This window comes from Geotrypetes seraphini, chromosome 1 (genome assembly GCF_902459505.1).
Source record: "Geotrypetes seraphini chromosome 1, aGeoSer1.1, whole genome shotgun sequence".
NCBI lineage: Eukaryota > Metazoa > Chordata > Amphibia > Gymnophiona > Dermophiidae > Geotrypetes > Geotrypetes seraphini.
Genome location: NC_047084.1, coordinates 459,129,782 through 459,153,474, shown reverse-complemented (window position 1 = coordinate 459,153,474; position 23,693 = coordinate 459,129,782). Strand labels below are relative to the sequence as shown.

The window sequence follows — 23,693 nt, the reverse complement described above, 5'->3', positions numbered from 1 at the left end:
CACTGCCTTCACTCATTTGAGATCACAGGGTCAAAACTGTTGAGGAATGCAAAGAACTGTAGAGCGACCTGAACAAACTGTGTGAGTGGGCAAAAAGATGGCAGATGAGCTTCAATGTGGAGAAATGTAAGGTCTTGCACATGGGGAAAGGGAATCCCATGTACAGCTATACGATGGGAGGAAGGGTGATGGGGAAAGGCACCCTAGAAAAAGACCTGGGGGTATTGGTGGATACAACAATGAAGCCAGCGGCGCAATGTGCAGCGGCCTCAAAGAAAGCGAACAGAATGCTGGGCATTATCAAAAAGGTATCACTACCGGAACGAAGGAGGTTATCCTGCCATTGTATCGAGCAATGGTGCGACCACATCTGGAATACTGTGTCCAATACTGGCCACTGTACCTTAAGAAAGACATGGCGATACTTGAGAGGGTCCAGAGGAGAGCAACTAGGATGATAAAAGGAATGGAGAACCTTTCATATGCCAAAAGGTTAGACAAACTGGGGCTCTTTACCCTGGAAAAGTGGAGACTGAGAGGAGACATGATACAGACGTATAAAATCATGAAAGGCATAGAGAGGATGGAGAGGGACAGATTCTTCAGACTAGCGGGGACAACAAAAACAAGAGGTCATTCAGAAAAACTGAGAGGGGACAGATTCAAAACGAATGCAAGGAAGTTTTTCTTCACTCAGAGGATGGTGGACACCTGGAACACACTTCCAAATGAGGTAATAGGACAGAGTACAATACTGGGTTTCAAAAAGGGACTGGATGACTTCCTGGAAGCGAAGGGGATTGCAGGGTATAGATAGGTTACTCTACAGGACAGAAGCGAAAAGCGTATGTGAGTTTTAGGGTAGGAGCACTATCAGGTCCTGGACCTGAGGGGCCGCCGCGTGAGCGGACTGCCGGGCACGATAGACCTCCGGTCTGACCCGAAAGAGGCAATTCTTATGTTCTTATCAGTCATCCTTCATAGGGCTTGTGCAGGGGTGGGGCCAGGTAGAGTCGAGTCAGCATTTTTTCCCTGTCTGGATGCGACGAGAGGATCTGTGTATGCTCCGAGGCCCATTCTACCTGGTCCCACCCCTGCACAAGCCATCACCATCTTCCTCGAGCTCGGTACCATGTCTGGAGGGCCTCGGAGCATGCGCAGATCCTTGTGTCGCATCCATGCATGCTCGGAAGCCGTCCCAGATGTGGCCTTGAGCTCAGGCTTTCCAAAACCTGGACAAACTGCAGGGTTTTGGAAGTTCGTCCAGGTACCTGGACAGTCCTTTAAGTATTGTGGGTTTTCCCCAGACATCTGGTAACCCTATGTAGGAGGTAACACTTTGTGCCTCAATGAATCCCAGTTCTAGGACCAGCACTTAAAATTCACCCAAGATGTTCTACAGTATGAGCATCAGCGTGCTTTAGAATAGAGTACCATAGGTTAAGTGCAATCTTGCCTAGTGTAAGTGGATGTGCCCAAGTGCATCATGAGAAATATGCAAGACAAAAGGGAGAATGGTGCAGTGGTTAAAACTAAAGTCTCAGCACCCCGAAGTTGTGGGTTCAAACCCACGCTGCTCCTTGTGAACCAATCCCCCCCCCCCATTGCCTCAGGTATATTAGATAGATTGTGAGCCCACCGGGACAGACAAGGAAAAATGCTTTTGAATACCTGAATAAATTCATAGAAACTGTTCTGAGCTCCCCCGGGAGAACAGTATAAAAAAACTGAATAAAATTAAAATCAAATCAAGTTGCATGTGTTTGACACTATGCCCATGGCCTATCTGTACATTCCCTCTCCCCCCCCCACCCACGTTATGCACCATAGCACTTATATGGTGCTCTACAGAATAGTGCACATTGCATTATGACACATCTCTGCCAATTACAATAGCACTTACACCTGTACACACATTTATACAATTGCCCCAAATATGTATGTAAATGTGAGCACCAAGGTATAGAATTGCTCCGTTAATGTGCATCCTGTTCGATCCATCACCAGTGGCCTCTTAGAAAATGTATTCACTCAGCTGCCCCTCACTATCTCTTCACTAATCAGCTGAATGGAACTTGTGGACAGGGTGGGGGGGGGGAACATAGGAGGAGATGAGTCCTTCCTATCTATGGCCCTTCTCTGCTAACTCCAGACTCCATCCCTTCTGTCTTGCTCCACCGTATGCCTGGAACAAACTGCCTGAATCCCTATGGCATGCTCCATCACTGGCAGTGGTCAAGGCCAAGTTAAAAGCCCACCTCTTCGAGGCTACTTTCAACTCTTTAATCCCTCATCTAAATGCTATGTCTATCTGTCCAAGTTAGATGGTGAGCTCTTCTGAGCAGGGATTGTCTTCTAAATGTCAAAATGTACAGTGCTGCGGATGCTGATAAATAGCAGTAGTAGCAGCCTATCCCTGCTAACTTTGTATTTAAAAAGGTGCCCAGCTGTCTGGCACTTGCTAGCAGGATGGAACATAAGAACATAAGAAGCGCCATCTCCGGATCAGACCTTCGGTCCATCAAGTCCAGCGATCCGCACATGTGGAGGCCCCGCCAGGTGTACACCTGGCATAATTTTTAGTCATATCCTTCTATGTCTCTCGTAAGGAGATGTGCATCTAGTTTGCTTTTGAAACCTAGGACGGTCGATTCCACAATAGTCTCCTCTGGGAGAGCATTCCAGGTGTTCTGCATGAAGCAGAACTTCCTGATATTTGTCCTGAACTTGACCCCCCTTAGCTTCATTCCATGTCCTCTTGTCTGTGTCAAATTGGACAAGTCACATCACCGAGCCTTACCTCCTGGGGATATGCTGCCCACCCCATGTGATGGTGACTGTATAGTTGCCAGGGCTATTGGGATAGTATTCAAATGCATAGACACCATCTCCCAGGTCCTTCTGTTTCACACGTTCCTCTGCACCCTCTACAAAGAGCAAAAATGAAGATTAAAGATTTATATCACATAAGGTCCTGTTTACAGCAGTTTGTCCATGTCAAAACAGACCAATGTTATGCAGTCCTAACCTACCACAGGGCATTATATACATACTTATTCAATGTTAATCTCAAAATCAAACCATGCTAGGTTTGCAAGACTGCACAGTGGTTTTGCATGCGACCTGATATCTGGATCAAAGAACCTAATTAGGGACTATTCTTGTGCAAAATTTAAGATATTTATATACAAAAATAGCAAACCCTAGCAACTCACTTGGTCCTTTTACCACAACCTTCAGCTCGCCACTGCCTGCTCCTTTCGTGTAGACCTTGAAATCTGCCGTCTCCTTAACTCGTACACCCTTTGGCTGCAGGCCACGCCCAACTGCACGGCAGGCACTGGGGTTACATGCTGGAGAGGATGGGATAGACAGTGTTAAAGAGCGGAAAACACCAAAGCCTGTAGTGCCATCAACCTTGGAATCAGAGGTTGTTCCTTGCCTGAACTAGAGGCTGAATAGAATACACCGAGTTCAGGTAAGTTTTTGAGAACTGCATAGTAATTAAAAGCATGAGACTACCTCTTTCTTTATAACACTTCATGCATACCAAGGAACACACATTTGGTTAAATTGTGACAGCACATTTGTTTTAATCCAGGACTCCAGTGAAGGTCATTGAGTACTGGGTCAAAGCATTAGTAACAGGAGCCAATAGATCACTCTGGCGAGTTACTTGGCTTCTTTAATGGGCCTTTGATGGTGGGGCAAGGTATATCTCAGCATTTAGTAAAGGTTGCTAGAGGGGGAAAAAAAAAAAGTCAAACAAATACCCAAGTCTTATATTGTCCATAAGCATGTCCTTTGGGAACCTTAAACTTTCCATCAAACGTGGAAGCCTATTGGACTGCCCCAGCAATCGGCAAAACCTAATGTTTCTCAACTGCGAGACAAGCTTCTGCCAGATAGCACTGGGAGCCAAAAACTTGACTGAGTGCACTTTCGAGGACTGCAATGAGCAAGACCCCCATTTCAGTTTAGAGGTCTCAAAGGGCACCTCACATTTGTGTGACGCTGTAGCAACTAAAGATAAGATAAGGATAAACTAGAACTTAGCTTGTTCTACATGAGTGATTCTACCAAAGAGCTTATGAAAAAGTGTAATTAAGATTTCCTAGTGCATCAGGGGTCAAGACCAATCAAAGATATTCATTTGATTCCACACTGCCCCAGTCTTCCAGCTTTACGTATCTAGCCCTGTGTAGCTCCTTTGCTCAGTAAGCTTAATCCCAGAAAGAAGCTCTTATGAACTTTTAAAAACCCCAACTTCCAGATGGTCCTGCACTTTGACCCTGACTGAAGGAAAGCAAAAGTCCATGAAGGGATTCAGTGTCCTGCTCATATTGCATAACGAGTAAGTAAGGATCAATTTCACAAGCCAATTCAAATACCACATACACTATTTAAACTAACTTCAAATGCAAGATAAGGGATTCACCTAGTTTAGAGTAATCTAAGGTTAGGCTGGTTCATGTCAGGGATAAGCCAAGTCTGTCTTTGTGATGCCCTACTATTTGTTCTTGTTTTTTTTTTAGCAAGAATAGATCTAACCCCCTTCTCCCCATATGCATTTTTGGCAGTACTGGCCCCAATGGCCTGACATGTTCCAGCGACCCTAGCCCATTCTCCACTAGAGCATCAGGCCAAGACTTCCATGCAAAAGTCTTCCCTGATGGAAAAAGCACACGTGTTTCACAGCCCAAGTACCATGCTCAGCTACTGAAATTACCAGTACAGGACACAGGCAGGAAGCGACATCACCGAAAGTCCAGGAAGCTGAGCTCTTGCTCTTCTACATGAATTTACTGAAGCACAGCAGAGAAGGGATGAGGGAGAAAGTAAAAAGGAAGAAAGTAGCAAGAATAGTGAGAAGCATTAAGAATTTCCAGAGAGGAAGGAAGATTCTGGAAAACAGCAATTCAGGCAAGGGTGACACAGCTTAGTGTCTGGAGAGGCCAAGCTAGTTTTCATTTTACCTGTTACATTTATAGACTCGCAGAGTCTGGAAATTTCAGATGCAATTGGGGGGGGGAGGTCAGCAAAACTAGGCCCGATTCAGCCTGTTCTTGGTGAGGGTCACCATATTAAAGCAGCAGAAACTAAGCCAGTGCAGAATACAGCAGGGATTGAGTCCCGCTTTAAGTTTCAGTTTGTACAGAAATGGAAAGTGAGAAGATACAGAGACATGGAGTAATCAGTGGATCATCATACCTCCCAAGATAAGCTACGCCTGCTTTTCATTGTATAATAGATAATTTAATTTTGCCGAGATATTGCTGAAAAATTGATCAGTGTATTTGAACCTTAAAATCTATGCTATTCAAAGGGGTTTTTTTAGCCAATGATAGAAGAATAGGAGAGAGCCAATGAAAACGCTTAGCTCTCTCTCATAGCTCTGGTGAATAGGTGTGCCCCGTGACTTCTGAGGCAATTTTTGCCCCTTTAAAGAAGTTCATCTAAATGATTCACCGACATTGAGGGCAAGAGCAATAATTCATACCACCCAGGTTATATTTAACTTGAATTTTGGTGATATTTATAACAGAAACTAAGCCATATTCCTCTGCTTCTAACCCAGAGGGAGTATACCAGACCTTATGGAAAATGCATCAAATTGATTCCTTCAGTCTAAGAATTTACCAACACCTAATATACTACCTGCATTAAGCATCTTAAATGTGTGTTTTGACCCCCTCTACAGTGTGAGTTTTGACCCCCTCTACATTGTTTTCATAGTGCCCACTTGAGTTTCACTTACTGTTTAAGACAGTTCCGGGTCCAGTTCTTAGCCCATCACTGTTAAAGCCAGATTTAGTCTCATGAATATTTGTTACGATAGCTTGGGATTTCTGATAGAACATTTGACTGCCTACTGGGTTAAGTGAGCACATAACCCATCCTACAAAGAAGCTGGGTCCCGACTGTTACTGTTCATCTATGGATGAAAGTCTTAGAGGGAGGTGTAGAATCCAGACCAGTCCATGCTAAGCATGTGACAAAGCTGCATACAAAGATGGGATGAGCAAACACTTATCGCCTTTATTCACCTCTGTACTTCTCGTTTTGGCTTGAAGTCATCTCCCTCTGATACCACATCCATAATTCCCAGTTAAATGTCCGATATGACAAGTTTTGCTATTAAAGCATTTACTACCAGAAGTTGTGTGATAAGTGGCCTTAGCAGAGAAATTCATTGGAGATGGGTGTACAGTATATTTTCTTTCATTGATATATGAAGACTCCATAAAGAACTTACCATGTCCAACAGTGACAGTGTAGGGGCTCTTGGGTATCTGCATGCCAGCAAAGGTGATATAGATTGTGTAGACCCCCTCTAGAGTGGGCTTGTATGTACATCGGTAGGTACTGTTACCCTTGTCTTCCAGTTGCATTTCTACTGCATCCTTCCTCCCACTGGGGTCTTGAATTATCACTTGAACCTCACCCACTCCTGCTCCTGAAGTTCAAGTAAAGAAAAACTGTAAAGGAGATTCCAGATACTTTCCCCCCCAAGTCCCAGCAAGTTGCCTTTGAACTACTACAGCATGAAGTGGCCAGGATGCAATGTGTGTGGAGGGTGCCATGTGCAAAGTTTAGGCCAACTAGTTCATCTCATAAGAGCTACATTGGATTTTAAAGGTCCATCTGTCCCAGCAACTAATCTACCAGCGAACAAGTTACTTACAAAAGTGGAACTACATGACTGCCAGAAAGGGAAGATATGAGCAGTAACCTACAGTGGGGGCTGAGAAATGCTAGTGTCCCTATGCCCAGCTGAGCACTTGTGCACAATGCCACCACCATTAGCAGCAGTCCAAACTCCAAACACATTTGGTATGTCACAGGGATCCTTCCTTTCTGCCTCCCCCCCTCCCAGATGAGCATTAACTCCACAATTTCTGTAACAGAGGGATTGCCCATTTTAATCACACTCTCCTTTCTATAGGACTATAGGCAGTCTGAGTTAGACACATCCAACTTAAGTACGACTCATACTAAAGAACGCAGTTGCAGCTTCATTTGATTTCACTGAGCAGTATTTCCAGTGGCATAGACTCCTACACATCTCCTGCAGCAAATTCAGGAATGATGCGTGGCCACGTTAAGAACAGTGTGTGGTTATGCATGCTGTACCTTAGAGGGAACACTGGACTAGGCACAGATGGCCCTTTTGCCAGCTGGGAGCAGAGGTAAGCAGCAAGAATCTTAAAATCTACAAGTTCTGAGTTACATACAAATCTGACTTAACAGCTTAAAAAAAAACAAACAAAAAAAAACCTCCTCATTCTTAACCCAAGCCTGTACTCTCCTCTACAATTCATTCATACCTAAATATTATGAAAGTTACAAAATATCATCTCTCCCCCACCCCTTCTTAAAAAAAATTGAGCCTTTCTGTAAGGGAAATTTAGGTTCTTACCTCGTTAATCGTCCTTTCTAGTAGAAAGGCATTAGAGCCTTGAATCAGCGGCATCTACATTTTTCAGCTCCACCTCCCCTGTCTCTGCACTGTGCTCTGCTCCCAGGTCATACCAAAGCAGTTGACAGCCACCACAACAGAAAAAAAAGGGAGGAGAGGAATGGGGAACTGAAAGCCAGATCTGTTATGCTCTTATCAACTATGAGGGGGTCTGCTGAAAAGTTCTCGGCCCATCCAAGAAGGGAAATGATGTGAAGCCATGAAGCTTACAAGTTATTCCACATTCACCCTTAAGTCTGAGGTTTCTGTAACGCTTCCCAAAAATATATATTCCAATGTCTGGTCAATGAAATACTATTCTGCTGCTGCAATCACCTCTGAATCACTTGAAAATTGTCACCCTTTCAAATTCTTATTAAGGTTTGGAAACAGAAAATGGTCAGATGGAGCAAGATCTGGCACGTAGGGTGGATATCTATGCACTGAAACCCCAACTGCTTCAAAACATCTATTGTTTTGCCAGCCTTGTGAGAAGGTGTATTGTCTTGCAAAAAACTCCTTTCCACAGCTTCCCTCTCCTTTTTTACTTTCAATGCCTCCTTTACACTGGCACAGCAAGTTACAGTAGTATATAGTGCATTAACTGTTTGGCCCCTTGGAAGATAGCGTTTTGGGATCAGGAAGGTGTTGTAATGACCGACTGACCTTTCCTGCTGACTTTTGGGTCTTGAATTTCCTTGGCCTTAGAAAACCTGAGTGCCACCATTGCATGGACTGGTTTTTCATCTCAGGATCATAGTGGTGTAACCATGTTTCATCAACAGTAACTAGTCATTCAAAACGTTGGTGGTACCACCTCACCCAACCTCACTGAAAATGCTGCAAAGTCAACTTGGAAGCGTCCATTTGATGTCATTTCACTTGACCAACAGCTTCTGCATACAAGTCAGGCCATGGACAACAATTTCTGAAGTTGACACTGAGGCCTCCCAGACCTTGCTGCATCTTCTTGAAATCTCTCTGCTGAAAGTTTGCACACTTCACTATGGCATATGACTGGCATTGTCACTCAATGTTTGCATCATACATTCATGGATTTCCTTTGGAGTTTTCTTCTGCAGGACTAGAACTTCACGACAGCTCGGTGTTCCATACTTGGAAAATTCCACACATTTTGTTGACATGATTCAATAAATGATCTGAAACAATGTCAAAACTGCATTATGATTCTGCAAACTGTCACTTTGCAAAATAAAACATTTTAGCTACAGTGGCAAACACCATTAAAGAAAAATAAATTCCAACAGAACATAAAAATAAGGTAGAACCTAACAGCCACCTAACCGAGTACAACAAGCACTATCTTATGCAGTTCCATTGGTCTGCCATTTGAAATTTTTTTTAAAAAGATATATAATAGAGAGCCATCAACAAACCTCTCAAAGAGGATCTCTGGCCACTATGGAGACCTTCCAAGTATTCACTCTTCAGATATATTTGCTAGAAGAAAGTCAAGCAACTAGAAAACACACATCCAAGACAGTTAAGCAGGCTAAATTGAAGGCCTGCCTTGTCAGATTTCAAAACTCATATGCCTTTCTATTAGAAGACCGTCATTGAGATAAGAATCTAATCTTCCCTTCTAGTGCAAAAAGCATATGAGTCTTGAATCAGTGGGGCGTACCAAAGTAGCCCCTTGAGTCCAAGGCAGATGAGTCTGCTGTTAGCACAGAGGTCCCCAAAATGGCTTCAGACATGCCACCACACCTACCCTGTAAAATTTTGTAAGTATAGAGTGGACCACATAGCTGCCCTACAAAAATTTTGCTCACACCAACTTGGTCTTTAAAGGGAACACTGAGTCCCAGTTCTCCTCCAACTGGATCTCCTGTTCTTGAAGAGGAGCTGTCAGGGAGGAACCACACTGAGGGGAAAACCCCCATGCACCACAACCGGCATGACCCCAGATGGCTGAGAAGGGCCCCAATAGCTCATATAGGCTTTGAACATAAGTGACAAAATCAGGGGTAAATCCCTGAACAATATGACCTAAGGATACCTGCAGGGACTCCCTTAGTCTCCTCATTGGCTCGAAGGCATTTGTTTTGCCAAAGATGCCAAGTTGCTGTCAAGAGGTCTCCAGGAGGGATTTGTTCCCCAAAAGAACAACAACGACAAAAAAACAAAACAAAACAAAAAACAGGCCACCTGTGATTCCATTGCCTTAGAGCAGTGATACCCAACCCAGTCCTGGAAGACCACCAGCCAGTCGGATTTTTGTGATAGCCCTAATGAATATCCATGAGAGATTTGCATATAATGGAGGTGGCAGGCATGCCAATCTGCCCCATGCATATTCATTAGGGCTATCCTGAAAACCTGAGTGGCTGATGGTCCTTCAGGACAGGGTTGGGGGACCACTGCCTTAGAGAGACAAAAGGCGGCCAAGCTCAAAACTCACCCCTCCTCATGTGCCCCACAGCACGTGAACAAGGAAGCTCTTCATCCAGCCATCTAGCACAAATCTGACATGAATCAGGGATAAGACAGCCTGAAGAGTCCCATCCAACTATTTTAACCAAAATCAAGGTGTTGAGGCAAATAGAGGCTTTTAAAATAGGATCAAAATATCCAGGATGGCCACCACAGCAGCACTGGCATTAAAAACAGCCCAAGAGCTAAATAGGAGTTAAAGTGTTGGAAAGGGGTCCTTTGGAGGTAAGGGACCCAAATTCAAGCCACAGAAACCCCCCAAAATGCAAGCCGCCCCCCACCCCCGTATCTCCCATAGACAATACTCAGTTTTGCCAATTTAGTGCCTGCCTAGCAACTGGAAGATGGTGAAAACCACTGCCTCAGACAAGCATGTAAAAATAGTGCCAGATGCTTGTTTTCTTTGGACTGCCAGAGTCTGTAAAAGTCAGAAACCCAAAGCACATGCTTTTTTTTTTATTTTATTTGGGGGGGGGGGGGGTGCGAGGAGGAGATGCAGCAGGCAACTAATAAAGCCCTTGGGACAGACACAGATGCCACACAGCCTGTGCTCAGGCTCCGATATGACCAGGAGCAAGCTGCATTATCAGGGAACGATCCCTGAGCCACCCAAAAAGTTGTCTGTGCAGGCTGGCTAGATAGCTGCCCTAAAAAAAAATAAAAAAATTTAAAAAAAAGAAGAGTTGCACTCCCCAACTACAGACCTCCGACGGCAAGCGTCTTCACTCAAGGAGAGCTGCCCCAAGGAACCTGGGGAGCTATAACACTTAGAAGTCTCTAAAAATGAGAATAAGTGAGCCAAATAAATAGCAGGCACCTTCAACTTGCATGTAGAAAGAGAAACTGGAGGAGCAGAGCATGGTGCAGAGATAGGGAAGGCAGAGCTGAAAAGTAGTGCTGCCCGATTGAGGGAAAAAAATTTTGATTCGATTCAGCCTATTGAATTGGTTTTTCGATTCAATTTTCCTGCCCAATTGGGTATTTTTTTCAAACATTGTTGGGTTTATTTTATAGCCTCTTCACCCCCTTTGCCTTCTCCTAACCACACTGGCGCTCAGATGTAAACAAAATAAGCAAAAAAGACTTTTCCTCTCTCTGTTAAATCCTAGCTCATGTTTGCGGTCTAACACTAGCTCTGGCAGGACACACATTTCAAATCTGACATATTGTAATCACAAAATGGAAAATAAAATTAGTTTTTCTACCTTTTGTTGTCTGGTCATTATTCAAATCTTGTTGGTCCCAAGCTCTGGTTGTCTTCTGATAACTTGCTTGCCAGAGTCTCCTTCTTTCTCTGTGCTAACCATCCATCTGCCATCTCTGTCCTCCCCTTCCGTTTCCCTTCCCTGGAAGTCTGACATCTTTCTTTTTTTATCTCCATCCACAGATCCACTTTTTCTTAATTACCCTTTCATCCAGCATCTCTCCCTCCTTCCCTACCACCCCAGGGTCTACCATCTCTCCCTTTCTTTTCCCAACTACTCTACTATTCAGTATCTCTATCCTCCCTCCACATCATCCCTCGTGTCCAACTTCTCTCCCTTTCTGTTCCTTCCCTCCCTAAATCCCATTGTCCATCATCTTTTTCCCTCTCCTCTATTTTTAGACCCATTATTTCTTCCCCCCCCAAAGTCCGGCATATGCACGTCTCTTTGAACTCCCCTTCCCTCCCTCCCTCCATGTACTTCTACACCAGGGCCCCCCCCCCTCCCCTGAAGGCCTGTCCCCCCCCTTAAAGGCCTTTGCCACCATCCCTGGACTGTCCCCGCCTTGAAGGCTTGTCCCTCCCCCCCTTAAGGGGCTGTTCCCCACCTTGAAGGCCTGCACCCCCCCCCAAGGCCTGTCCCACCCCCACTGCAAAGGACTGCACATCCCCCCTCTGGGAAGGCCTCCGTGTTCCTCCTGGCCTCCCCGCACCATTTACCTTCTATTTGCAGCCTGCACAGAAGATTGCGATTATAGCATCTTTGCAAACTGCTTTTAGCTGTTTCCTCTACTGCGGTCCCGCCCCTCCTCTGACATCAGAGGCAGGATCACGGTGGAGGAAACAGCTAAAAGCAGTTTGCAAAGACGCTATAACCGCGATCTTCTGTGCAGGCTGCAACTAGAAGGTAAACGGTGCGGGCCAGGGGGGAAGCCGGACAGCATCACAGCAGCACTTCCCGACTGACCCTCCCTCCTCACTCTCTGAAGCAGGTGTGGCAGCGGCCGGCCATAAAGAGCAGCGCTGCTGCTCCTGCTTTAGGGGGTGAGGGGGGAGGGTCCGAATTGGGAAGCCGATTTTTTTTTTATTTTGAATTGATTCACCTGAAGTGAATCGGTGAACCGATTCGAATCGTGAATCGGGCAGCACTACTGAAAAGTGTAAATGACGCCTTCTACATACTCATGAGTAGAGGGATTAACCCAATGATTCAAGACTCGTATGCCTTTTGCACTGGAACAAATAGGAGGAAGACTCTTTTGAAGAACATGGAGGAAGAACAGGCCTAGATGGACTACCTTCTTTCTATCTATTTATCTATCTATCTAAAAAGTTGTTCCTCTTCTCAGTCATGCTTAGAAGTGCTGAAACTAAGATTTTATACACACACGAGAAACAACTTTATATACTTCCATTTCACATAGAGAATGACACTGGAACAAATTTGTCCCCGTCGGAACTCAATTTCCCTGTCCCTGCGAGTTTTGTTGCTGTCCCATTCCTTTAAGCTCTGCCTTAACTGCACAAGCTTCAAACACTTAAGATTTTAAAGTATTTGAGGCTTGTGCAGATGAGGACAGAGCTTTCAGGAATGGGGCAGGGACAGGAAAAGAACTCACAGGGATGGGAAAATGAGTTCCTGCGGAGATGGGGAAAGTTTGTCCCCCATGTCATTAATTTCACACTGCCTCTGGGTAGGTCCACTATTAGTCTGGCAAAACCCAGACATGTCCTCTTTTTAGAGAAAAAGTGTCTGGATGGTTTTAGCAGGCTCTCCCAACTCCCCCCACCTACATCCTTCCCTGTTCGCTGAATTGAATCTGCGAGCAGCCCAGCAGCGACAACGAGGCGAGACTGCAGCTGTCTGCATGCCCCTGAAGTCGCTTCTCTACAGCAACTTCCTGTTCCCACATAGGTGGGACCTGCAGAGAAGCAACTTCCAGGGCATGCTGACAGCAGCAGGCTCAACTCGTTGCACTGCCAAATTACCCAAGATTCAATGCAGTGGCCAGGGAGGAGATACGTGGGGGAGTTGGGAAGTAGAGAGGTTGTGGGGATCCTGCAGCAGCAGGCTCACCTCATTACCATTGCCAAGCTACCCAAGATTCAATGCAGTGGCCAGGGAGGAGGTACGTGGGGGAGTTGGGAGATAGAGAGGTCATGTGGATCCTGCTTTGGGGGTGTTGGAAGGAGACAAAAAAGCACCCATGACTAGGGGGTAGGGAGAGATGCTACCACAGTGAGCTTTTGGGGAATAGAAGGTGAAGAGGAAGAGAGAGGCAGAGCTTGAGAAAGATAGTGGATTTGGGAAGGGGAGAAAAATGCAGTACCTTGGGGAGAGGGGCAAGGGAGAGAAGAGATATTTGGTCCTGGAGTGGGGTACAGGAGAAAGCATAAAGGAAGAGAAGCTGAACACAAGTGGACTATGGGAGCAGGGATAAAAGAATGGCCTTGGAGGCAAGAAAAGGAAGAAGAAATAGGACTTTCACTCCTAAAGTAAAAGGATACGGATGATGGGAAGGGGGACCAATGAAATGAGTGAAAGGTGGGGGTGGGGCAGGTATGGGTGGGGCTAGAGGCAGGGTTAGATATCCTCTTCAGATATTGTAACCCTACCTCTAGGAATCTGCTGCTTGCTAATGTCAAAATACTGGGATCTTTTGTCCAACCCACCTGGCTGTTTTACTTCCTTCACTAGCCAGGTGTCAGGACTTGTAACGTGAAATAACTCGTAGGAAGCTCATGGTAGCTGTTGCTTCCTCCCTCCCTCCCCATCCCACCCCCAGCAGCGTCCAACTAACCTGCTGTAAAGATTTCAAAGTAAGTGCTCTTGTTGGCAATGTTGCCACTAGGTTCCAGGCCAGGCCCTTGAGCTGTGACCTTGCTGGCATCCCCATGGGACTTGTCTACGTTCACCTCGAAGGGGCTCTTGGCGATGTGCTGGCCAGCAAACAAGACCGTCACCTAACCCCATAAGGCAGGAAATGAAAAGAATATCCTCATTCATGTTAAATGCACACGTTTCAAGCCTGCGCAGAACCATGAACTGATATAGGAGTTAGCACACAAACCCAACAGAACCTCTTATAGTAGGTTGGTTATACTATACATGCTTTGGGTCCCTCCCTCAAACTATTGTCCATCAGTGCAGTTGCTAGTGGCTTGTGGTGTGTCTAAAATCTAGATACATACAAGATTTTTGTTTTTTTACTTTTACTCATCAATTTTGGGTGAAACAAGATGAAATATGTGCAGCACTATGAAAGTTTTGTTACGATATTTTTGGATCATCGAAGAATATAGCCATTTTTGAATTATATACTCTCCCAATTACAAAAGTATTTGTAACAGAAGAGAAATATACTTGTATAGATCATAATTTGAACAATTCTCCAAAGCTTCACTGGTGGGATTGTCCATTTTGTTAAGATTGTATGACAACTTATTGGGTGACCTGTCAAAAGTGCGCCGGACATTGGTGCGCTGACAATCACACGCCGACACTTGCACGCAGGAGAAATGCATGCTATTGCTGTGACCGCTATCAGGCCTTCCCATTTGTGCTCTGAAGGAGGGTCTGGGGGGGAACCCCCAACTACACTTAAAACATTTGGAGAGCGCAAGTTTTAAAGTATACTGGGGGGTACCCCCAGACACCCCCTCAGAGCGCAAACAGGAAGGTCACAGTGGCGGCGTATATTTCTCCTGCATGCAAACGTCAGGGCGTGATTGTTGGCGCACTTTTGACGGTGTACCATTTATTGAATCACTTTAGCCTCGAAAGAGACTGAATTTTTGTTGGGTGGCACAACATGCAACATATGCAACAGTTTGAATATAGGGTCTCTTCATACTAAGATCTTATACAGGATGAACAGCAAGAGCAGCTATGCAGAGCTGAATAACCTATGCTTTAACCCTTTCTTCCCCCTACCCATGATTCAAGCTTTTCTTGTGCAAGAGTCCTTTTCTTGAATGCTGCATAAGTTCACACTACTCTATACTTAGCAGGGGAGGCAGCTTCCTGGCCAGTTCTTACCTTGTGCATGCCAGTAACCTTTGGGATGTAATAGACTGAGAAGGTACGGTTCTTATCATTGTTACCAGTCACTTTGGCCTGCCAAAAAAAAAAGGCAACGAATGTTGGTTAAAGGGCAGAAAATAGACAGATTCATGGCCAAGGAACCTTAACCATCAAGGAACCTACAGTACTTTTTATCTGGGTACCCTTCAGTTAAGCACTTGTATCTGAAGATGGAGTTAAGTTGGCTGTAGTGTCAACTTAATGTTTGAGATCCCAGGATGGGTGGATATGTAGTTTAAAAAAAATAAAAAATAAAAAAAGGCCAGTGGGTGAGTGGATTACTTTTTTTTCCCTAAAATAAACTTAGAGATTGGAGTTCTTGCGCCTAACAGACCCTGCTTTCCATGCCTTTAAAAGGTTCGTTTAGAGACACCATGGATGGATAGATAGATCTATAGATAGAGCTGTCTAATATTGCTGGATTTTGATTTGTCCCTTACTTGGTATACAAGCAGATTTAAATAAGGAAATTGTCTTTTCAATCCAACCTTGAGACTATTCAATTGCTATGTAAAGTCATAACTGTAAATTATAGCTGAATGTCTATCTAGATCACTAGCTCGACTGCAGATGTGGACACAGAACAGAGACAATTAAGTATGGGACAGAGCAGTAGAAAGACATTTAGATTAGCAGCCAGTTAGATCAAGTAGCCCTCAAGTCAACTGTATGTTATGTACCACTGAAGGACTGGTCAGCAGAGTAGCCTCTAATGCAGGCCAATCCTAGGGAATTGGGAACAGAACAAGTCATTTCTATACCGCATAACCGATAAGATCGATGCAGCTTACAAAATTTAATACAAGCTAAAGAAAATGTATTTAATTTGAGAACAAATGTCATCAGTTTAAAATTTCCCACTGCAGCTCCTTGTGATCCTGGGCAAGTCACTTAAAAGTCCATTGCCCCAGGTACAAAAACAGATGGAGAGTCCATTAGGGACAGAGAAAATACCTGCATATGAAGTGTACAGTGCTGAGTACATCTAGTATTGCTACAGGAATTAGTAGCAGTATCCAGCTTTTGTCAGGAGTCCCGGAACACTTGAAAGTCAAAGATTTATACTTTTAGCTTAGAGCCCTTCTCATCCTTACAGTAGCTTACCTCCTCTCTATGCCCAGCGGGATCTTCCACATATACAAGGACCTCCCCATGTCCAGCACTGATGGTCTCTACTGTGAATTCCGCTCGTTTCTTCACCATATTTCCAGTTGGTTCAATGCCTGGGTAGGGAAATAAATTGAAATATTCCTACACCAGACTGAGAACACTGTTAGATATAGTCATACTGGGGTGGAAGGGGGAAAAAAAAAAAAAGCAGAAGTTAAACTCGGCCACCGTTTGCATGCGATGTCGATAAGCTACGCTTCATTCTTTGGATCCTAAGACTAACCCCCCCCCTTCCCCTTTCCCAACGCATAGTGCGGGTTTTAGCACCAGCAGCGGCGTTAACTGCTCCAACACTCAGAATTCCTATGAGTGTCAGAGCAGTTACCATCGTTGCCAGCATTAAAACCTGTGCTACTCTTTAGTAAGGGAGGGGTAAGAGGCTCAGACCAGGGTGAAACCAAAATTGCTAAGTTTTGGGAGCTCCAAGGATGTACCCTGAAGATTTCCCATGTTGAGATGAAAATTTCAATTCAACAAGCTAGTTGTAGAAGGTGGATTTGACATTGTCTGCAGGGAGAGAAGATGGACCAAAATAGCTACAAAAAAAATGGGGTTTTCTTCTGGGAAGGCAGTGGGATCTCATGGCTGGGCATACTATGAGCACATTTTCTACCCCTACAATTTAATCCAGGCTGGAGCTAGTCTGCTGGTTAGCAACATTTTTTTTTTTTAACATCTTTCTTCATTGAACTCCTGAAGGTGTTTACCAAAACACAGCCCATGTTGGGTCCGTTTAATACAAATGTGGACAGTATTTTAATTTTTTTTGAAGAAATAAAATGAAGATCTTGAACATAGGCAAACTAAACAAAACAGAACTGTGGAAACGAAGTCTATAGATCACCTAATTTCCTGTGCAAGCTAGCAGTACAGCAGTGGAAGGTTAACAAAAATAAAAAACGAACAAGCCAGAGATGTTTACACCTCCATATGTATATTTTGGCATATAGGACTAAAGCAGCCCACAGGGTTGGACTTACCTGGCCCATATGCTCTAGCCTTCTTGGGGTTGAGTTTAGGCCTCAGAGGAGCTCCGGGCTTCAGCTTAGCCTTTGGGAACTGGGACAGGTAAGTCATGACAGAGTGTTCATCCACGTTGGGATCCACGATTTCTTCAGGGGTGATTACCTATACGACATGACAATATTGGGTCCTATACTCTTACATGTGTCTAGGGTTACCAGATTTTGTTAAGCTAAAACCTGGATATATGGCCCCACCACTGCAAACCTCTTCTCCTCTGAGCTCAGAGCCGCTCGCCTCCAAGCATGCACAGATACATACATGTGTGTGATATAGCATCATACCCGTGCATACTCAGAGGCCATCCAGATGCAGCCCCCACTTGAAAACTCAAGACAGACAAAACTGCTGCCTCTAAAATAAAGAAAATGTCCGGGGAAATATGGACATCTGAAAACCCAATGTCTGCCATTCCCAATTACAAGATAAAGACTAGTAACAAGTTCCAGTGGCCTCCTGTAGTCCCATATCTAAGGGCAAGCTGAGATCATCCTGATTTGTCCTCCAATTAAAGCAAGCATGCTGAAGTAAACTATGTACCCCAGCTTGGAGGGGGGGGGGGGGGGAACAAACAAAAAAAACCCAGCTTGTACAGCTTTTTCCAGTTTGGAACCAAGAGTTATGACAATACTACAGCATTCAAAATGTAGAACCCTCATGCTGCTCAAACAGGAATGAGGTTACAGAAGGTCAAATATATCATTAAGTCATCTAGGAAAATGCTTATAGAAAGATTAAAGGCAACGGGGGAGGGATGGGGAGGAAGCATGGACTTATGGCATAATTGTTTATTATGTACTTGAAGGGGAGGGATTCTGGATAGTATGGGTTGCTGGTGTGTTTAAATGGATTTAACCAACTACAAAGCCATCCTAGCCATTAAGCATATTTATACATATGATAAGAATGTTGAAGTTTTATATAGACATTAAACCCCAAATCGACAAAAATAAAACTGCTCACCTGGGGGATACCCAACCAGTCATCGGCCTGCTGCATGGCCTCCCGTGCATTATCCACTGGTTTACTGGAATCCCATGAGTCCCAGTCAGGACACAGGCCTGTTTCAGAAGAAGAACGTACCATTAACCCAAAAATAAGTTTCATATGAGGAGATATGCAACTGATTAAAGTTGATCAGAGCCACAAACCCTATGAAGATTCACGCAATAAATGAATACAGTTACCCTAATCTAATCTAATGCTTGACTTTATATACCAAGTCGTCATTCAAGGAAAGCTCGACTCTGTTTATAATAGTTAAGTTATCGAATAAAAAGCCAGAAAGAGAAAGACTAAGTTTGGTAAAGTTAATTTTCAAAGTGTTTAGCAAATAAAGTAGTTTTTAAGGATTTGTGAAAAGGTTGAAGTGAGCCGGAACTCCTTAAAAGAAGTGGAAGGTCATTCCACAGTTGAAATAGCTTAAAAATCAGAGAGTGACTGAAAAACTTAACTCCCTTAATCCCTTTTTTGGAAGGAAGAGATAATTTGAATTGCTGATCACCTCTTGCAAAAGAAAATCTATAAAAACATTCCAGGATAGAGGAAGGAGAGGAATAAAAATACCATATAAAATTTTAAAAACACAGGCACACTTAAATTCAACTCTAAAACAACTGGGAGCCAATGAAGACTCTGAAGCAACGGTGTCACGTGATCAAGTTTACATTTCCCAAAAATCAATTTCACAGCAGTATTTTGAATTAATTGAAACAAACAAACAAACAATAACGCGTGATCAAAAAATTTGTCACCTGATTAAGGCTATGCCCCCTACCCCTCCATAAGTTTATTAACTAGAAATAACAAATTCTGTCCCACTTTCTTACCAGGTGCACAGCTATCTACAAGGGCACCAAGGGCTCTGCCACTCTGCCAGTCCCGGCTGAAGTTGGTGACGGGCAGCTGGGGAAGTTTGTTCTGAATCCAACCCAGCAGCCTTTGTTTGGGGGTCTGCTTCTTTACTTCCTCGTCCTCTTCCTCATCCCACATAGGCATGGAGATGGAGTAGTGCAGAATAAGGGTCCAAATGAGACCCAGGATGAGTTTGATGTTCCCATCGACAATGGCCTTGCTGTCTGCAGCATACAAAAAAAATAAAGACAGAAGCACCGTACAAGTCAAGCATGTCATCCAACATCAAATGCTAACTTTTGCATTGTAAAAAGATAGGTCTGAAAAGACCCACATATGCAGTGTCAGAAGGAAAGAAAGTTAAAGGCTTGCTCTACTTAATTTTCTATCCTGTTTTCCCCAAAGAGCTCAGAACGGGTTATAGATTTAACAAATATAATACAGTGGAACCTTGGTTTACGAGCATAATTCGTTACAGAAGCATGCTTGTAAACCAAATTGATTGTATATCAAAGCGAGTTTCCCCATAAGAAGTAAGGGAAACTTGCTTAATTTGTGTGTCTCTCCCCCCCCCCCTCAAGACCACTGGTGCTGCTCCACCTTACCCCCCATCCCCGAGGCCACCAGCGCTGCTCTCCCCCCCCAAGAACCGGCTTGCCTCCCCCACTAGCGAACACCCCCCCCGATCACGTCATGTGCCCCCACCCCCCCCCGCGATCCATCATCCCTCACCCAATCAATGCAATCTCTTACCCCGATCTGGCACCGGCACCAGCACCAACGCACAGGACATGCACAAAGATCCTCCCTCTTGCCTGGGCTGGGCCTTGAGCATCTTCGCATGCTCAAGGCCTTCTGATTCTTGCTCTCTCCGAGATTCTCGGAGATCTCCAAGAATCTCAGAGAGAGCGAGAACCAGAAGGCCTTGAGCATGCGAAGATGCTCAAGGCCCAGCCCAGGCAAGAGGGAGGATGTTCGGGCACCAGTACGTCCTGTGCATTGGTGCTGGTGCCTGATTGGGGTAAGGGATTGCGATTTCTTTTTTGGGGGGGAGCTCGCAAATTGAGTCAAAGCTTGGTTTGCAAGGCGCAATTTGGAGGACTGTTTTGCTCGTCTTGCAAAACACTCGCAAACTGAGGTTTGACTGTACAGTTAACAGGTTACAATTTGTCATAATTACAGTGCAAGTATTTTTTTTTATACAAGTTACCATAACTCGACACATACTAGGGATCTAATACCGATGTACATAATATACAGTTTAAGTTTGCCACACAGTTCCAAGATTTTTCTGTACAAGCTTTTATCCTAATGCGTCACATGCCATGGATCTTGTATCAATATACATTTCTTTATAATCTATTGATCATGGGTGGGGGAGTTAGGTGAAGAGCTATGTTTTTATTGCTTTCCTAAAGTTGAGGAGTCCTTCAAGGGATCTGATCTGCGGGGGCAGCCGATTCCAGTGGCTCGGTATGAAGTGGGAGTAGGAACATCATTTGACGGTAGGGAGTTGAAGAGCAAAACTAGAGGGTGTTTTGAGGCTATTTCATCCTGGAGTGGAGCTCCTAGTTCCGTTACATATGCAGGGTTCTTCAACCAGCAGCCTGCAGACCAGTGCTGGTGCGCAGGGCCAGCATGTGCATCAGGCCTGAGACAGTGTTCTTCAGCCACTAGTCCGCGGTGCAATCGATGCGGCATTAATCTTCGGGCCGGCTCCCTCTTCCTCAGTGCTGCAGTGCACAAAGCTGTGGGCAGCAGCTCTTACGAGCGTCCTGCACCTGAACCGGAAGCCTACTCTCAGACGTCGCAGCTTTGTGCACTACACACAAGATGGAGCTGGAGGAAGATGGAGCTGGCCCGAAGATAACACTGGGGGCAGCATAAAATGGCCTGGCAGGAGCAGGCCAGAAGTTAAGGAACAGCATGGAGGGAGGGAGACAAAAGTAGGGGGAATGATTTTAGTTTTGAATTTAGTGACTGATTTACATCTGCTGTCTGTATTTTGTATTGTTCATGAAGAAATGCATTTGTTTCTATTTCTCTGGGGTTGTACTGCATGCAGAGTCTTGAATCTTAGGGGTTCGTTTGTATACATTAGTACTTTTAGTTTTTAGTTTTTGGTCCTGTATTTGCATAGGGATTATCTGTGTTCCGGTAGGAATGAATGTGAAAGATTATATTGCGTTTATATCTGAAAAATGAATAGAAAAAATGTTACAATTAGTACTATTATGGGGGTGGGGTCTGGGGCGGAGATTTGGGTGGAGATGGGTGGGGTCTGGTCCACGATTTAGCCCAGTATTCAACTGCCAGTCCGTGGACCTGTGCCAGTCCACAAAATAAATTTTTATTTCAGTCGGTCCATAGGTGTCAAAAGGTCGACGAACACAGCTTTAGAGGACATATTTCCAAAGGAATTTTAGTATCTTATCAGGCATGTTTGCCTGTTTGGAAGTATAGCAAGAGATCCTTTAACACAGTCTAAAAGCAGAATACGCACTCACCTGTACCCCCTCTCAGTGCAGTGTTATGTTAAAAGCCAATGATGGCAGAAGGCCAACAAGCTCCTAGCAGATTAGATGGGCTAACTGCTACTCTAGACACTCCTCACTCAAGTTTTCACTTTTTTTTTTTTTAAAGTGCTTGCTTCAAGCAGAAATGCTCTACTTTGCAGTTAGCCTCACATTACACAGGAATTCTCTACCCCCGTGCCTTCTCAAATTCAGTCTGAGTCAATCATGAGATTCAAGCATCTGCAATCTACGATGTGTCACCTTAAAATCTGTACTCATCAAGAACTAATTGCGATTTGAATAAGTGCCATTTCAGACGATAGCACCATGCAAGCATTTGTTCAAACTGGTAATGCACATGCACGAGAGAGCGAGAGACCCAAGCAGCTCAATGCCCTGGACAGAGGACCACCAAGTAGAACACTGGCACCAAAAGATGCTTTTAAACAGTTTATTGGAGAAAACTCAAGTCAGAAATAATGAAACTCAAAATACTATTACAGGTTTTCCAATACAACATAATACTCACTTATATAGCGCTGAAAGATACACAGCGCTATAACTTGATGCCTTATTGTTGACAAAGTTGTTATTTATACAGTACCTTCATATCATATATAGCTCACTCTTAACTGAGCCACCTTCTCCCCCATCATCCCATTTACCTCCATCAGAATAGGACCATAAACACCTATTTTAATAAAGGCTCCTAGCTGAAGAGTCCTATATAGTCGGATGACAGCTACTTCTGTTACAAGAAAATCCTCTCTTGCCTTCCAGTTCATCAAGACATGTATCTATCCACCATTCCTAGTAGGAAGGTCAAAAAACAAACAAAAAAAAACCTTTTCAAAAACAGGCCTTTTCTGCTTGGCAATTAAGCTTTATATCATGACCCTACAGTGGTGGTATGGGTTAATGGGGTACAGTCTTTTAGCTTACCACTGAGTAAGGAACTTATTAGTGTTGCTCCCTATCACTTCTTAATCATATTAAGATTAGACCCATTTATCAGGGAGGTGTCGACTTCCAACAGCCCCCCCCCTTCCTTAATTTCAGCATTAAAAAAAACATTTTAAATTGCATTCAACTATGGACCTACTTGACCACATTATGGAGCCAACTGGCTTCCTCTCTCCGTCCTAATGGAGATTTTCTGGGACTATGGAGATGTCTCAGAATGTAAGCTTAATTTATCTAAAATCAGAGACTGGAGAGGACCCTTTCCTTTGAAACTGCAGAAGTCCTTTAGATATTTATGAATTGAGCTGCCCAGTAATCCTGGATTGCTTTATATGAATAAATCAAAAAGCAACTCAGGGTTTCTATACAGCAATTAGTTAAATGGTGGACTCTTCCCCTATCATTAACTGGAAGGATCTGTTTATTTAGAGTAACTATTCCTCATGTATGTTTTACAATAAATTTCCATTAGGCTACCAAGGAAAAGCTCAACTCCTTATAAAGGAAAAAAAAAAGGAAAATTTTACTGGAGGAGACCAAATTAAAAGCTGAAATATATGCAGGAAGTTGAATGTTTGAGGCTTAGGCGTCCCAAACCTACAAAAATATTAGGCAGCCTGTTTATTATTACAGCATGTAGGCAACTGTGTTTGGTTTAGGAGATTTTTCCTTTTTGAAAAGGAATTTCACCAAAAGTTAAAAATTTGGGATTCTTATTTGCAATCTCTAACCCCCCAAGGTACAAGTTGATCCTAAACACGCTTAAGTAGGGAAGAGATAGTTGTGATAATATGCAATCTAGAAGGTGTATGGGGTAGTAGAGAGAAAGGCGGGCACACCACTGGCCCATCTCGCCCGCACCGTCGGGGAAGTGGAGCGCGAGGGCATATGATAGGACCCAAAAGATGGTAAACTATGTCTGGGCAGGGCGAAGCCAGAGGAAACTCTGGTGGAGGTCCATAGCAG

At 44.2% G+C, this 23,693-nt stretch overlaps 1 protein-coding gene and 1 long non-coding RNA gene across 5 annotated transcripts in view; both read right to left on the bottom strand.

Annotated features, from left to right (window-relative positions):
* The window catches only part of FLNA (filamin A), a 233,810-nt gene that overhangs the window by 74,910 nt on the left and 135,207 nt on the right, over positions 1-23,693 (bottom strand). For all 4 annotated transcript variants that reach the window (XM_033922594.1, XM_033922576.1, XM_033922585.1 and 1 more), the window contains exons 3-11: positions 19,224-19,472; positions 18,358-18,455; positions 17,352-17,499; positions 16,306-16,424; positions 15,157-15,234; positions 13,919-14,081; positions 6,257-6,457; positions 3,216-3,353; positions 2,801-2,927 (exon numbers count right to left, since the gene is read on the bottom strand). In XM_033922594.1, coding sequence (XP_033778485.1) covers positions 2,801-2,927; positions 3,216-3,353; positions 6,257-6,457; positions 13,919-14,081; positions 15,157-15,234; positions 16,306-16,424; positions 17,352-17,499; positions 18,358-18,455; positions 19,224-19,472 — 1,321 coding nt within the window. The remainder of the gene's footprint in view (positions 1-2,800; positions 2,928-3,215; positions 3,354-6,256; positions 6,458-13,918; positions 14,082-15,156; positions 15,235-16,305; positions 16,425-17,351; positions 17,500-18,357; positions 18,456-19,223; positions 19,473-23,693) is intronic.
* LOC117349316 lies at positions 8,217-9,547 on the bottom strand. The gene is made up of 2 exons (XR_004537130.1): positions 8,857-9,547; positions 8,217-8,619 (listed from the first exon to the last, which is right to left on the bottom strand). It is a non-coding gene; the product is annotated as an uncharacterized LOC117349316 (long non-coding RNA).